This window comes from Falco peregrinus, chromosome 2, assembly GCF_023634155.1.
Source record: "Falco peregrinus isolate bFalPer1 chromosome 2, bFalPer1.pri, whole genome shotgun sequence".
Taxonomy (NCBI): Eukaryota; Metazoa; Chordata; class Aves; order Falconiformes; family Falconidae; genus Falco; species Falco peregrinus.
This window is the reverse complement of record NC_073722.1, coordinates 104148626-104165708: the sequence shown is the minus strand read 5'-3', so window position 1 is coordinate 104165708 and position 17083 is coordinate 104148626. Positions and strand designations below refer to the sequence as shown.

Below are 17083 nucleotides of genomic sequence, written 5' to 3'. Positions count from 1 at the left end.
CCTGCCAGCAGGTCAGCGCGTTACCTCCGGCCCTCGCGGGCTAACAGGAGCCAGCGCACTCCTTAGGATGTGCGGCAGAGCTTGCGGGATCACTGCTGTGACATGGAAATGAGAAGAGGGCTGCACCCACCCAGGGGTCTATAATTGAACGTGTCTGCGTTTCTGCCAGCAGCTGTCTCCCGGAGAGTTTTATGCCATTTGAGAAAAGGATCATTGCAAAGGCAGATAAATAGCCGAGGGCAAACAGCCCTTTGCAGCTCATCTCTCGCTCCCTCCAAAAGCAACATGACATTTCCAGTGCCCTTATCTATGTCTGGTGGTACAGACCCACCTGCGGGACAAGAGCCTAAGGCACAGCAGGAACAGCCCTGCTCTAGGGCCCTCCACTCCGCCAGCAGCTGCTGGCTTCCGACAGGAGCCAGCACCAAACTCCGCAGCAGGAGAAGGGACGGTGCCTGGGCCTCCACAGGGACTGCTCCCCTCGGATGCCGGGAGAGGAGTCGGGGCCGGCCAGCAAGGCAGACCTTCCGGCCTCAGGAGCAAGGTGGTCAGCAGATGGGGGCGAGGAAAGGAACGAGGAGCCTTTAGAGGCAACTACAACATGAGTAGGGTTTCAAACACTTGGAGACTCAGCTCCCACTAAGAACCAGGTACCCAACACATCGGATACCTGGCTGTGGCACCCTCCAAAGGGGTGATGGCGACCTGTCGTTCAGGAGCCTGGGGATAATTAATCAGATACAATTCCAAGCAGTCACCTTCATAGACTGTTGTAAGCCTGCTGGTAACAGGTACCCTGCATGGCTGCACAAAGCCTGCTGGCCTGGCAGACGAGCAAATCAATCATTTCAATTGTTTCACTGTTTTATCGATGTCCCTACGCTACCACAGGGACCATCACCTCTCCTGCACCCAGCAGCAAAAAGGCAAGAAAGCCAGATGATGGTAGTTACCCGAGTAGCCAAATCGGATATATATGACCCAGAATACGCATGTGCAAGACTCTTTAACTCCAAGCATTTAAGAGACAGCAACTCCAAGACTGGAAAAGCTGCGAGTACTACTGGGGCTGGGCAGGACAGAAACAAGCCTTTAGGAGTTACTTCTGCACCTCCCACAGGGCTTGACTGCACAATTCAGCAGTGCCAACGCACCTACTGCAACTCCCCAAGAAATCCAAACAAGCCTTTCACTTCTGCCTTGGGAAATATGGAGACAGGAGTCTGTGCTCCCCAGCACAGGCTGCTTGGCACTGTCAGAGAAGAGAAAGTGGGCATCTACCAGAGCCTGGGGGAAAAGTGACCTCCTGAAGCTCCCTTTGCTCTAAGTTGAACCCTCCACACAAGTCAGACCTGCAGCTTTAGAGCTCAGCATCATGGAAGTTTATTTAAACCCATGAAGGACATAAAAACTATAGTTATAAAAGGTATTAAAACAGTCTTCTGAGCCACACTAGCCATGTCAGGCCTGTGTGAGTCCCTGGAGTTTACTGCTGTGACACTGGAGTTTTTTTCTCTTTTCTTTTCTTCTTGGCTTTGCCCTGCTTCTGCTGGGTCTCCTGGCTGACACTCTCCTTGGTTTTCTTTGCAGCTGGAACCTGCTCAGCTTCATTGCCTGCATCACCTTTTCTCTTTCTGTTCATCCTCTTCTTCTTCTTCTTCTTCTTGTCAGCCACAGCATCTCCTCCATTAACAGCTTCCTCCCCACCCCCCACCACCGCCACTCCATTCTCCCTGATCGCTCTGTTCTGACTCTCGCGTTTGCTGCTAACGGGCACAAGGCCTTTCTTCTTTTGGGGGGTTTCTGCTCCCAGAGGCTGCTCCTCTGGAGCTGCTTGTACTCCATCTTCACTAGTTACTGGTGCTACTCCATTCTTCTGGGTGCCTTTCTTGCGATTCTTGCGCTTCTTGGTCTCTGGCAGGAAGCCTTTCTTCTTCCGCTTCAGTGGCTCTGCTTCCTGTGCAGGCTTATTAGCTGTCTTCTCCTTCTTGGGCTTCCTGCAAAGAGAGCACCAAAAATCAAAAGCAACTTAGTTTACAGCCAGGGAACCATGTGATCCATGCTACAGGCAGCCCATGAACAGGCAGAAGCACGAGAAAGGCGCAGGAAGCACAGGCATGCTGCAGGGATGAGCGTTATCCCTGGAAGCGGTCCTCAGTCTGCACAGGGGCTGGTTCAATGAACAGCAGGGGCCACCCCAGGACTCAGGAAGGGACACGGAGACTTGAGGAAGAATCTCGATTCCACAGACCAGGTAACGCTGTACTTGCCACCTTCTCAAGCACACCGGTGGGTGGCCCTGTGCAGGGCTACCGAGACACTGTCTGTCTGTCCAAGGCAACGGCCCCTGCAAGGCCTTCATTGTGCTGAGAATCCCAAGGGTCTTCCAGCAAGAACCCCCAACAGACCATTGCGGTCTCATCTAAGCAGCCTTTGCACGCACGCGTGACAGCCCCCGCTGCTGCCTTTCTCTGACAGAGTCCCTCAGCACCTTCACCGCCACCCAGCCTGTGCTGCTCCGCACCAGCTCAGTCCCCACACAGGAGTCCTGAGAAGGAACCAGGCTCTAATTCCATGGCCTGCTTTCCCTTGGGAAGCTTTCCGGAGAGTTTTTCAAGCTGTGCCTCTTCAGGGTGGAGAAATGCTATCCTGACAACCTGATGTTGGCACTTGCCTCTCAGCACCTCCACCAGGATCCTGTGCACAAACTACACCTGCCCTAGGTTTGTATCAACTCACCTGCACAAGGATCTCTGCGTGTCACAGCAAGACGGCACCCCTGAACCCCAATCCCTTCCTCTGACAGCATGCACAAGCTCAGCATTTCCTACCTTAGCCATCGCCCTCCTAGCTGCCGTCTCTACTAGCTCCTAAACCATGAAGTACAGTGCCGGGGGACCTGTGTGACCTGGGGCTGTGTCATCGGGCTGGGTGAGGCCACCGTGCCCTGCAAGCCTGCTCAAAGCGTTAGAAGGGGCCACAACAACAGCTTCAGCTGCCTTGTGTGACTCCTCGCTGCCTGTGAGCCCTCTCACAGCGAGCTACACGCAGGCATTTCCCTCAGAGCCTCTTGCTGGGCTGAGATACCACAGACCGGGCCACCCACACACTGGGACCACAGCTCCCGGTCATGAGCAGAGCACCCAGCATTCCCTGATGCTGTGTGTCTCACTAAATACTGCCAGCAGGAAGGGGAAACCAAAGTTCTGACTGCAAGCTATTGGTAGAAAGGAGGAAAAGATCCTACGTTATTTTTTTGTTGCCCCAAAGCAAAAATCAACTCCAGCAGCCACTTAATGCAGGAGCACTAAAGCATAAACACTGAACGCTCTTCAGCTTTCAGAGCTGCAAGGCCACCACTCCAAGCATCAGGCTGGCGATCCAGACGCTAAGGAGCCCAAAAATCACTGGAAAGGACTGAAGGTCCTGGCATGTACTCTCTGGTATCCAGTCACTTCCCAGGACAGCTGCTCATTCCCTCCAGCCTCACATTTGCAGAATCAGTCCACACTGCCTTGACTTCCTTTCTCTTCCTACTTCCCCACATCAACAAGGACAAGTAGACAGGCAGGCAGTCTCCCAGGCAAGCCGAGAAGCCAGAGTGCCAAGCATACATACGTGTAATTCAGCCAGCGCATGACGTTCCAGTAGAGAGAGTCGAGACGTGCTGAATTCCCAATGCCTTCTGGCTGGTTCAGAGCTACCAGCACTTTGTCCAACTCCGTCAACTTCACACGCAGCTTCTGTGAGAGGGAAGCACAAACAATCCACAGAGCGAACTCAGAAGGGGCAGTCACAGCAGCAGGGCACAGGCCGCCCTCAGGATAAGACTATGGCAGGAATAACCAATCCTGCCTGGCTTCTCCAAGCCACTACCCTAAGCCCAAGTGCAACACTTCAGTTTGGGGGCAAAAATCGGTGAGTCAAGTCACACCACGCCATCAGGTACAGAGTTTGCTTGAAAACTGGGCTCTAGCATGAAAGGTGTGAGTCTAACAGCTAGAACCATACTGCCACAAAAGGGACTGAAAGGTCCTTCGGTCCTCTTCCCTTTCCAGTCCATGGCTGGGAGCAGGGGGAAGACAACACAAGACTATGTACCAATCTAAAAGAAAAGCAGCAGTATTTTCAGTCTGGTTTCGAAAGACCACAATCACGCTGCCTCTGGCTGCCTCTTCAGTAACCCACTGGCTAATTTCAGTAAAACCTGACAGTAAGGGGTGTCTCAAAGGCTATTCAGTTCCTACAAGAGCCTTGGAAATAATTTCTCTCCTCCACCCACTTTCCTATTAGGTCTTCACAAAGAAACAGGCTGTGGTGTGAGCTCAGTGCTTATCAGTAGGAAACTGGGCTTCAGCAATTCTGCTGCTTATGGTATTTTGCTCCAGTAAATAAGACCATGCTGGAGACTTACTTTTCACCTACAGAAAATCTTCTCGTGTTCAAAAAAACTGTTTTTCATTAGGGAAGACAAAGCTCCGGAACAAAGCTTCACTCCCCCTCACAAAGCTTCTGAACAAGTCTCAGGTTTTGGGAATCAAAATCTCTGGGGTTCAGTGGATCGGCCACAGCAATCATCTGGGACAAAATCCAGCTCACCGCCACCGTATCCCAGGCTGTATTTCTGCTGATAAGAAAGGAAATGCCACATGTGTTTGCAGAACACTGCACAAATCCTTCAACGAGCTCCTGGAGATCAGCTCATAAGAGCTATGGATCACTCCTTCAGACATGAGGGCTTTTCTGTCCTCACATTCAGCCAGGCATTCCCTCTAGGGGTACCTTTGGTAAGAAATCAGGTGGGATGTAGCAGTCACAAGGTAAAATCCAAGTGTGACATTTAAAAGAGGCCTTGGGGGTATTCAGAACAGCCATCTGCCGCACATCGGGTCGTGCACTCACCTGCTCCGTCACAGTTTTGAGGAGAAAGTTCAACAGCTCCAAGCTCCTGGCAACTTTCTCTTTCTCAGCCTTCACGATACACTTGCCAACCATTTTCAAACTCTGCAGATTAAATGGGAAGATCGAGAAGAAGCATGCATTATATGGGGAAACAAATTACCAGGAGATAAACAAATTTCTCAGGAGAAAGTAGAAATGAGGAACGACTGGCGGGATTAACCTGTCACCAAAATAACTCTGGAACACAAACCCCACCAAACTCTGGAAATGCTCGGGAGGGTACGTGGTAGAAGCAGCTGATGCTCAGGTTAACTAAGAAACAACTGGACAAATTTGGCAAGAGGAAACGTAGCGGCAAGGCACAACCTAGCTGCTCCCCTTAGTTTCTAAGCTAAAGCGCAACTGGAGACACGTTACTGCCTTCTGGAGAAAAAGATGGTATCTGCCCCTGCCCTGGAAAGCCCAGGAGGCTGCCAGACAACAGTGTCACCTGAGGGACAACAGCTACCCAGCTGCAGAAGCTGGGATTTACACATAAAGCACTAATGCAAAAATCCATTAACGTCCCTAGGAAATCCCCGTTGCCGGCACTAGAACAGGGCTTGTCAATCAAGCTTAAATTCACTGAAATGACTGAGAGAAAAATCTCGTCTGTGTTCCCTTTATGTGCTGCAGGGTTTCTGAGACACTGAAAGGTCTGGCTTAGAGGAAAATCACTCCAAAGACAGGTCAAATAAAAGCCAGAGTTATTTACAAGTGGAGAAGGGCAGAAAATGGCCTTAAAAAGGCAGATGGATCAAAGAGGTGGCCCGGCGGCTCAGGCGTACTGATCCTCTGCCTGCAGCTGGTCCTCACAGCCCAGTTACACGGTAGGTTTCTTCCCCACTGTATTCCTGTGTGGATGCACACACCACAGCAAGCCCCGGAGCCTGCATGGATTACACCAACATGAGACAGGATTTGCAGGGACAAAGCTTCTTGTAGACAGTGGTTTGCCCCATCGCAGCCTACTTCTCTAGAGAAGGCTGCATGTGGCCAAGCCTGCCTTTGCTTGGAATTTGACCATGCCAACGCAGCCAACAGGCAAGGTCCACCCCAGGCTCAGCATCCTCAGTTCCTCAGGCAACATGCATCACTGCACCAAACCTGCACCCAGCAGTGGAAGGTCGTAGTTCTCCAGGAAATGCAATCTCTCCCATGAGACCACCTATCTCTTTTGATCCGTTCAGACTGGAAGTAATTTTAAGGACTGAGCAAACCTACTCCATCTGTATCAGCATAAAGCTGACAAATAAAGTAAAAATCCTCACAGATACTGAGAGAAAAAAAGGAATTTATTCTCCAAAGCAGGCTCTTTCAGTAACGACACCCACAACAGAAAAATAACGATACCCAGCAAGAGGGTAAAGAACAATTTTAGCAGAAAAAGTGGGGAGACCACATAATAGCTGCAGGAACAGAGGCCTTCAAGGGGCATTATTTACTATCTGTACAGGCCCCACACCCTCAGAATACCTGTTTTAAAAAACAAAGATAGTTATTTCCTGACCGGGATGGTCCACTCAAGCCCTGTATTAGAAAGCCACCACGTTCTACTGGCTGAAATTCATGCCATAACTACATCTGACTATCAATACCTTGCTAATTACTCTCTCCTGATATAGACAGATGTGCTGCAACTCTATTCCAGAGCTGTCACTACCCTACAAGGTCACACAATTTAATAGCTCTAAAGTCTCTCAGATAAAATGAGAAACAAATGGGGGGGGGGGGGTTTAAAAAAAAATTAAAAAGAAACCTTCACATGTAGGATGTAACACCTCATATGCCACGCACACTCCATTTATTAGTCTTACCACAATAAATAACAATAATAAATAACATCAACAATAATAAAAACAAAAAAGCCTGATTTGCATAACAGATTTCTTTGCAATTTGAAGAACAAGACACTGCCAGGTGAACAGTCATTACTTGTGGTTGAAGCAGCTTTCAGAGAGGCTGTTAGGTTGACATCCTTATTTTGCTAAGTTGCATACAAGTTCACAGTGAGAGGAAATCAGTACGGATTGTCAGCTCTTTGGAACAAGAAGGATCAGTGCAGTACTGTGAGAAGGAGCCACAGTGAAGCCAGCTGTCATTTTTTCTTTTTAATATGCAAACATTTCAGAATTAAGAAGGTGTTAAAAATAAACTGCGTCTTCTCTTCACCGTAGATGAGAGATGTACACAACTGCATTTAAATTGCACTGGCTCGACTCTGGCTGTTCTTGCTGCCATCCCTACTTCTCAGAATTGCCCTGATCCTTTGAAGGGTTTGAAACAAATCCTACTGAAGTCAACAGAAAAGTCCTATAGCTCTGAAAAACACCCGAGGGGCTGATTTTCAGAAGTCTGCAAACAGTTTTCAGGTGCTTGGGAAATTGGGAAGTGTGTCTAGTTTGGGGTGCCCTACCAAATTCATGCAGACCTGCAGAACAAAAAGGGTGGCTTGCCCAGGTGGAGATAGAAAATACCACTAGTCTAGCAACATCAGTTCTGTAAGACTAAGCATTTATATTAAAAGGAGTGTTTTGCATGAGTCTGGAAACACAAGTGCAGTTCCACCAGCATAAATAGCCAGAAGCTATTCAGTAGAATTTAAGCGCTTTGCAAACAGCTTTGCAAACTGAAATGGATCACTTTTAAACAGCACTCAGAGAAGACCAGGAAGGAACAAGAAGGAGTGGTAGTGGGTGGAGAAGCCGAAGGAGCAGCAAAGAAGCAGCAGATAATTCATTTCTACAGTACGCAGTTTTCTCTAGTCCCGAAGCAGAATGGATTGGCTTTAAGGAAGCTGGATTCAGATGAAGTCTTACTGTTTCTCAGTATGTGTCTTTTCCCTTTCCCTTCTGCTACAAAGGGTGTGAAAGAAATTTACTCCGAAGAGCACAAAAATGCCAGTACCTCTGTATGTGGTATGGTTGAGACAATCAAGCCAACTTAAAGACTTGAGTTCAATTCCCGCTCAGCTCAGTGTCACTTGTTATCTTGATCTCCTCACCACTGCCTCAGAGTACTTCCCCACTGCACGCTACATGAGATGACTATCTTCTGTCACACGTTGCTTCACTCTCGTCCTCCTAGCACGGGGAGTGTACACGGCGGAGCTGTTGCTTTTGTGGGATCTGCGTTAGCATGCAACACCAAGAGAAACATGCTGTGCTCTGCTTATGTAAAAGCAGCTGACTTTGGACTGGGGCTGCTGGCAAGCCTTAGGGAACTGATCCCAAACTTCTTCAATGGGAACTGGGTCTAAACCTCAAAAGCAGCCTTCCCAAGTATCTGTCATAATTTCTTGCTACATAAGGTACCAACTGTTGTCTGTATGTTGTGAGTTCGCACAGCAGATCGCTTTGGTCTGCTCCCCCCCTCAGCTATCTGAAGAAAGATGAAATTAACAGTGCCACCCCAGTTGTGTAGGTCAATCATTTCACAGGCCTACCATGATTTCATTTGGGGAATATATAAAATACAATCATAAAATTAAAGCAAAAGCTATTATGTAACAGATGGCAAGCCGCAACACATGGCAAAAATGCCTTGAAAAGGAAAGCAGTATTTCAGTCATCTGCAGCATCCTTAGGAGAGCCTCAAACACTGATTAGATCACAAAAGACTTGCGCAAGGTTGGCAAGTATCTCCATTTTACACAGCAAGACTGAGGCACAAAGCAGGGGTTTTGCTTCCAGCTATGCTACAGGTCAGTGGTGGAGGGTTAAGGGAAAACGCAGAAGAACTCGTCTAACCACCTGTTCTGTGATTCTCTGCCATCAAGCACTCTTGGCAAGCGTACCCAGCTCTCCCTTCCCCGGCTCTGAAAGCATTACCAACCCGACAGCCACACAACCCAATCACTCGATACTAAAAGCAGAGAGACCACATGACTTCTACTCAAAAGCTACACTTGCATCACTTGCTGATTGTGGGGGTTTTCTCCCATTTTCTGCTTTTCTTACTCTGCTCCTTCAGTAACAGCCAGTCCCAAATTCCAGGGAACCCCGGTTCCAGTTACAGCTCAGTAATACCTGTGATGGTTAATCATGCCTGCACATCTGAGCTGTCAGCAGATCTAGGCAGGTCATTTTCCAAAAGGAAAAAATACGGAGGCAGTTTTCACAGCTGGAACTCCCATCTCATCTCAAGCCAATACAGCAACACAGTTCCTGCCTCACCCTACATGGATTCAGCAGGCAGAGATGGTTTTGTCTTGTATCAAACACGCTGCTGCCGAAACCCTCTGGCTGTTTCTGGTAGAAGGCACTCCTGGATCCAAAGATCTCTGCTTCTTGGACTTCTACGAGGAGAAGGAACACACTCCCAGCATCTTATCTATCAGTGTTATTTCTTATATTCCCCAACTACTGCAGGATCCAACCTTCATTCCATTTCTCATTGCACTTCACAACATTCCTTCATCTTTACGAAGCATAAAACAAGTTTGTTAGAGCACAGGAGGTAAATACCTGCAGCAATTCAGTCATACAATTAGGACAGAGGGCTGGCAACTAGTTAACCTAGCTCTGTGGTTAACAAACTGAGGCAGCTCTATGCCTCAGTCTCCCAGATAGGATGTTAGTCTTAGCCTAAACCTAGTTTCAGGTTCCCCTGAAACCTGCCATACAGCAAAAAGTGATGCATGTGCATCCAGAGCCAACGTCAGCATCCCAGCCACTGCCCAGCTTTCCCTGCAGGGGATATGGCAATACACTGTTACATGGAGCCAGGCAAGATTTCTGGAAGCCTCCACATTCGCACTCCCCTACAGTCTCAGCCTGCCTGCACCTCTGCCCCTTTCACAGGTACCACAGTGGGGGACACACTTAGCCCAGACTTAAAAAGACACAGCAGGATCTATTCTGCTACCAAGAGACGAGCACGTTTCCTAGCTGGAAATTGGAACACCATTTGATATTTAAGCATTCCCAGCACATCCTTCAGCCTATTTCATTGTTCAAAACAAACAGCCCAGCCCTTCTGACAGATCCATCACTGCTCCGTGAGCTGGAGAATCCCAGCCAACCTGCATTCTTTCCGCACACTGCGCTATCTCCATCCTTCCCCCTCCTCCCCCATAACAGGCCTGGTGCTGATGGATAAATGTGCGGATTCATGGCTGAATAAAGTGCCAAGTGCCTTCTGCAAAACATATACCTCCACCCGCCCTGCACGACCTTACACTCCCTGCCACAGCCCCAGGTTGCTAAGGTAAATTCTCTTCTCCAGCTGTAAATAGTTCAGCAAAATTTCCACCCTACTGAATGGTCACAGTCACGACCAGAAAGCGCTGAAGAGGCCTGCTCTCAGCACACTGACTGCTTTCACGCCGACTGTGAAAGCGAAAGCTTTGCCCTAGCTCCCATGCTGCATGCGGGGGCCCAGAGCAACAGGGTCCCTGTGGTGGGCTCACACCCCGAGGGGCTCCAGCAAGTGGGTTTGGGGCCCTACAAGCCTGTGCCTTTTATCTCAGCCAAAGCACAAGTTTTCCTACGTCAACATACAGGTAAGCTGAGAGGTTTGGGAGGGGCACAGCCTTCCTCTGCTATTTAGAAGCTAATAACAAACTGACAACCAAATTATTTTAGTATTCTGTGTGCTCACAGCTCCTGTTATTATCCAATGTAAGCACCCTCGCCTCACCTGCAATTACACTCACATTTCTCCTGAGAGGCAAGAGGCAAGCCAGCATCATTCCCTCAGTTTCGCAGAGGCTCACAGAGGCCAAGTAACAAGACTGAGTCACACAGATCACGACAGAGCCAGGAATCAACTCTGAGCTTCCCAAAACCCAGACAAGCCACCCTCAAATACTTCCTTTCATGACAGTATTCACTCTACAACAGAGGAACCCAAGCTAGAACTTAGGGTTAGATCATGAAAGACAAAGAAGGGACGAGAGATGAGTATGCTGCTCCACACCAGTTTCCAGATGCATTTCCAGCTCCACGTACGCAAGGTACACGAGCACACCCAGAGAGGGTCTCACACCACCCACCTGAACAGGACGGCAGCTGCTGTCGAGAGCACTTAAAGAGGAGAAAAAAAAAAAACCCAACACAAAAAACCCCACCAAAAAAACCAGTCCCTCCTCCCTCCGTTCTCTCTCACTAAGTTTCTGCAGACAAAGTACAAGTGTTCAAAACTTTTTTCCTTGCATCTCTAGCAAATACAAGTCAAGAAATGCTCACAAAGGGAAGGGAACCACCAGGTTTCTGCTTGTCCCTGACTGAGAGAGGAAGGGAAGGCAGGGGACTAAGCAGACCCCTATGTCAAAGGGTATGACTAAAGGGCATTTTTTGCATTTTTGCAATATTTATTTTGGCTGTTACTGGAGGGAGGAGCCCCCAAATCCGGAAGCCATTCTCACAGAAAATGTCAATGTTTTCCCAAGTTTAAAGATCTGATTTTTATTTTTTTTTCCACAGACCACATGAAAATGCAGCAGGGAAATCCATACAGGGGAGCTGAGGGAACAGAGGAGAGCAAGTTCTCCACAGAGACATCCAGCATTCCGAAAGCATGTCAAAGATATCAGTTAAATCACTACTGGCCTCATTTTACAAGCTAAGAGGCTGAGAAAGGGCAATGAATTAAGAATTTATAAAGATGGACAGATAAAATTCAGGCAATCTTCAGGACAAAAATTGAAGAACAGCTTTTTTAGAGATTTGATGAAGTCATTGTTAATAATTCATCTCCCTACAAATTAAGACCCTGATAATCAAATGGGATGCCCTTCAGAAATGAAGGGCATGTCTACACTGGAAGGCTAGATAGTACACCCCTCTCTCCCCCACACATTCTGAGTGGTTCCAGCTAGTTATTTTAAATCCCTCGCTGAACAACACAATAGCCACAAAGCCCTCTAATGCCACACAATAAAAAAAGTTGTCAGCATACAGTAACTTTCAAATGATACAAGTCTTGGAAAAGAGGTTTTGGGTTATCGATACCATCCCTTGCACAGCCCATGTCTACATTCATGCCTTTCAATGGAAACACTGCTGCCTGCCCAGTCCGAATATAAGTAACCACCTAAGTGGAATCACATGTGTCTCATTAGGATTATGTGTATATTTATCTGAATGTCTCCACTATCGGTGACTGGGAAAGCTCTGGTCTTGCACTGGACTTAGGTATCAGATTCTGTGAGCGTTTTTACGTCCTAGGATGCCTTGATCCCATTTTGTTTTCTACCAACCAACCTGAACACTATCCGCTCTGCCCATCCCTTATGACACTGACACAACAAGCAAAGGAAAAAAGAGTAATAAAGTTGGGCTGTTCCTATGATGTACTTACTGCAGAAGAGAAACAAAGGAAACCCTCAGGAAACTGCTGTGTACAAGCTGGAGAAAGCAGTTTCAACAACAGTTTTCGGAGGGCTGTTCTGTATTGGAGTTGCTCAGCCGTGAAAACACATTTTCTGGACTATTCCTCAAGATCCTTTCCCACCTCCCCCTGACTTTCACATCATAACTGTGAGTTTCAGCTTAAGTTGGGAGTTACACAAAGCACCTCAGCTCAGGAAGGCAAGGCAGCCAGTCTCTGCCAAAGGGATGACAAAAAAAGGTAAAAAAACTATGTATTCAGATCCTGGAGCTTCCTGCCCCAAATCTGTCAGTGAGTTACTCAAAAATTGGCACAGGTTCAAGATCACTCTAAAGCCAAGACAGCACTTTTGTAACCCACCAGAAAGAAAACAGAAATATATCTAATGGGGAAACAAACACCAGCAGGTGCCAGCAATGACAACTGGGAGAGCTGGAAGACCAAATCGAGAGGCGCTTGACAGAGTCAAAAAGACAGTGTGTGTGCCCTAGCAGCAACCCCACGGAGATCCCACCAAAACCGTGGGGCAGCTCCTTGCATGAAATGGGGAACCTGGGCCTCACCTTCTGCCACCAGCCTCACTGCATGACTCCGAGCAGTCTGGACTCACAACCACCAGCACCCTCCTTAGGTAAGGCAGGGACAGGGATTGCTATCCAACACCGGGCTGTTGTGAAGCCAAGTTAAAAAACAGATTGTCCGTGCACAGAGAGTGTCTCTGGGATGTCTCAGGAGACCAGAGTTTGATTCTTGGCTCAGCTAACAGCCAAGCGTGTCATGTGTCATCTGTGAAACGGGGTGAATGACTTAAGTAAATACATTAGAACTTGGGTTTATGCAAAATACTTTCTTCATTGCATCAACAACTCACTGGTTTGAATTTCCTTTGTAAAGTGCTTTGAGACCTACTGATAAAAGAACAAAGCTCTGGAAGAGGAAAAAGTTTCTGTCAGTCTAGGATCTCAGGTGAGCTCTGTCATTTACAATATGAAGCAATTTCTTTATATTGTAAACATAACTGAGCCGTCTAGACTCCCAACATTAGAATAAACTTGAATAACTGTAGTAACATTCTGCTTTGTGTAAAGTAACTATTTCGGACTTGGGAGGCCAAAACTGTGCCAAAGCTACTTCTCTGCTTCCTCACCTTGGCAGTCGCAGGGCTTGTGGACAAGGCTTTCTGCTCAGGAGACCCAGCACAACAAGCCAAGAGCACCAACAGCAAGCAGAGCTCTCGTAAAAACAAGTCAACTCCGAAGCACCCACTATGATACCAAGACTTGCCTTGCCAACAGTAAGGAGATGGCAAACATGAATTCCTCATGACTGTGATATATGTTTTATAAGCATGCTTAAACATTTTGGGAACAAGTAAGGTCAAGTTAGCTTATGCAAGCACAAGAGCCATTGCCTCACAGCAGCCAGAGCTGCTATTTCAGGAAGCTGTCTCTTCGCTTAAAAGTTCCTGGCCGTTGATCCTGCCTCATCTGCCTCTTAGTTTTGCACACATAATTCAATGATATCCAAGACCACAGTTTTCTCACATTGCTTCTTTCCCAGCTCCAGAACATTATCACTGCCTAAAACCATCCCAGGCTCCCCGTTCCTCACCTGGTGCTCTGCAGGTATGCAGTGCAATTACAGACGGGATGACAGACACCAGGAGACAGCACCCCATCCCTTCACAGCCTTGCAACGGCAATCCTGCACTTCCAGAGCTACCAGCCCCATAGCTGCAAATCTGACCAAGCACAGAGTGCAGCAAACCCTTCAGGTAACAGCTCCGTTGTGAACAATACCGCTGCTTGAATTACAAGTATTGTCAATTAGAGTTGGACCTCCCAGGTTATTTCGGACTTCTCCCTGGGTCAAAGAAAGGTATAAAATTCTGCATAATCATTTTTTCCTCTTAAATAAAAAAGGCTATTTGTAAGGGATAGTGACAGGAATGGCCAATGACAACAACTGCAGATCCCTTAACTAGAGGAAGGGCAATAAAATGTCTTCATTTTCCACAGCATCATGAGTTACAGCTCTTAGTCCAGGTTCTCACGGGTAAGCATTCACATGCCAACATTTACCTGCTTACACGGTCACCTCCAAAATCATGGCTGACCTGGAAGGGCCCACCAAAACAAGTCTCCGATGAAAAGGGACAAGACTGAGCTGCAGGAGAAACTCCCTACCCTCTAGCTAAGCAGAGGTGTGTGTGGACCTCAGGGACAGAAAGGGCTACCATTTAGCCCAAGCTCTTGCCCAACACAATGCAAACTTACCTCATAATTTCAACAAGCAGGCCATAACTCCTACCCAACCTGCAGTTTCTTTTTCAGTCAAGCACACAGCCTCCACCTGGAGATTCAGAGCTAATAAACTCTGCAGCAAGTCATTTTAATGGTGGGTTACTCTCTTTGGCAAATACATACTTTCTACAGATTCTAAATTTGTTCAGTATCCTGGACCTCTGACTTCTGCTCCAAGGGATTTTTTTTACCATCTCCAAAAGAAATCAGTCATGATATGAGCATTGTTCTACTACTCCACAGAGCCACCGTATGTTCTCACAGCTATTACTTAGAAAAGTGAGCATTTCTGCACCCCCAAACAGACAAAGATTACCTTTTGCCGCTTTAGAAAGTTTTGCAGCACAAGTATCAGCCTTTGGCTATGAATCAAAACTGGTATATGGACTATAAAGTCCTTGATCCCTCCTAGTTACAGCAACATTTAAAGACATGCAGTTGTCCCAGCTGCAAGGAGTCATACCAGCACTGGTGTTAGTGCAAGGGGGGAGCAGGAAGAAGGGAGACAAAACCCTGTACATATATGCCCACCAACAAAGCACTCTGTAAAAATGTTGGGTCAGGGCTTTTTCAGGCCAAAAAGAGCATCAGCACCTATATGCCACTGCCAGTTAATAGTACGCGAGGCCTCCTGCCCACAGGGTATACCTTGGACAGCCCAAACAAACTGACAATATTTCCCAGGAATTTTTCTTTAAACACAAGATGACCACAGAAATGAGAGGCACTGAGGAAGCTTTGGTAAGCAAAGCTCATTAAAATACTGGACGGGTTGCAAGATGTTAAACTTTCCCTGACAAGAACAACATAAAGGCATTGTAGATGTTTGTGGTTTCCCGGTGAATCACTGAGTCCTGCAGGTATTCAGCTGCCAGAGAGAAACATGGAGATGACCAGGTTGGGAGGAGTGGCATGTTTTATGTAGCTGGAAAATAAAATCATACCCAACTCCACCCATTGGACTCCTGATGTAATCATTAAATAAAAGCTAATTAATGAAACCCAGGATTATCTGCTTCCTCAATAATTTTAAAGAGCACCTCTGAATTCCTTGATTTCAACTTGCTTCTATTTTGTCCCTCCTCGACTAAAGAAAACAGACCTAATCGTTCTGTTCCAATATGGTAAATTATAGAATGACTTAAATTACCACGTAACCAGCATTTAAAGAAGCAAGTAAAGAATGAAAGCTACACTTAGAAAGAGGTAAATACTACAGTTACGTAGAAACACCAAGACTGGAATCTCTCATGTCATCAAGTTTGGTCACCGCATCATAACATTAATTTGGCTGCTTGGTTCCCCCCACATCAGTCCATGAGGATATAATTGAATGGCATGTGCTTCTTCAGTCTCCTGTCCCACAGATCATCCCCTACATAATAGCTGCACCCAAAAACTGTCTTCAGGTACAATCTGCACTTGCCACTGAATCAGAAGCCCCGCAATATCTGTCACTGTTTTTTCTGTACAAATTATTTTCCAATGAATGCATTTTAAGATTTCCCTGAATCAGTAAAAGAGTCTGGTCCAGAAGGCCTGCAACACACCAGGAGTCAGAAGTCTAGTGTACTTCAGCCCTCTCTCTTTGGCCCTGAAGTTCATTCAAATACAGAACTTCCATAACATTTTCTGAACTGAAGTAAATGTTCACACCTCTCAACTAAAACTTTCATTTTTTAAAACCACCTTAAACTGATCTGTATGAGTGTATTCCCTAAAACTTGAGCTCTGTCCCTCGGATTTGTACACAGGCACTGCTGGGCTGTACCAGACACACTGCTTGCACTCTGAAAATACGTCTAAAGTGGTGTTACAAGAATGCTGTAATTCTGGTGGACACTACTGGGGCCTGGTGCAAGCTGGCACAACCCCTCTAAGATCAGTTAAGCCAAGCACAGTTGCAGCCTCCAGCTCTGAGAACAAGCAACACCAGTAAAAGCAGCAGCCATTAGGTGCTATCTATATGTTTAACACGTTGAAGCTTGTTACCTCTGTCACTTGGCTGATGCTTTCTCTGATCAATTCCTCCCACTCCTCCTCTGTCATGAAGAGCTTCAGTTCACGAAGTAGCAGAACCTTCTGGAGAAGCAAACAGGCCTGGGCCTGAAAGAGAAAGGGAAAAGGAGATGTGAAACTCCACACTCTCTAGGGAAGGTGTTAGCAACGCAAATACCCACTGAAGCAAAGAGCTAGGCACAGCATCCAGGGAACAGGCATGTTACAAATGCTGCATATCCTCACCAACATGTATGTCGCTGGTAGAAAACATTCTCTAGACCCTAACAGAGTCACCCCCCAGGAGACAGGGTGGTGGGTTTTGGTTGAATGCACATACTTAAAAGAGAAGGTCATAGGGGAGTAGAGGGATCATGCCACTTCTAGATTTCGGCATTAATAACCAAAACGCGCTTTAGTAGCTGCTCGGAGTGCATCACTGTCAGCCTCCAAAAGTCTTCAGGCAACCCTCTGCATGACTGTACACTTTGCCATGCCCTGATGAATAC

General features: G+C 47.2%; 1 protein-coding gene across 1 annotated transcript in view; it reads right to left on the bottom strand.

Annotated features, from left to right (window-relative positions):
• Positions 1–1367: 1367 nt before the first annotated feature.
• MYBBP1A (MYB binding protein 1a) overlaps positions 1368–17083 on the bottom strand; it is a 61666-nt gene continuing 45950 nt past the window's right edge. The window contains exons 24-27 of the mRNA XM_055796278.1: positions 16569–16682; positions 4903–5004; positions 3619–3743; positions 1368–1997 (exon numbers count right to left, since the gene is read on the bottom strand). Coding sequence (XP_055652253.1) covers positions 1487–1997; positions 3619–3743; positions 4903–5004; positions 16569–16682 — 852 coding nt within the window. The 3' untranslated portion in view covers positions 1368–1486. The remainder of the gene's footprint in view (positions 1998–3618; positions 3744–4902; positions 5005–16568; positions 16683–17083) is intronic.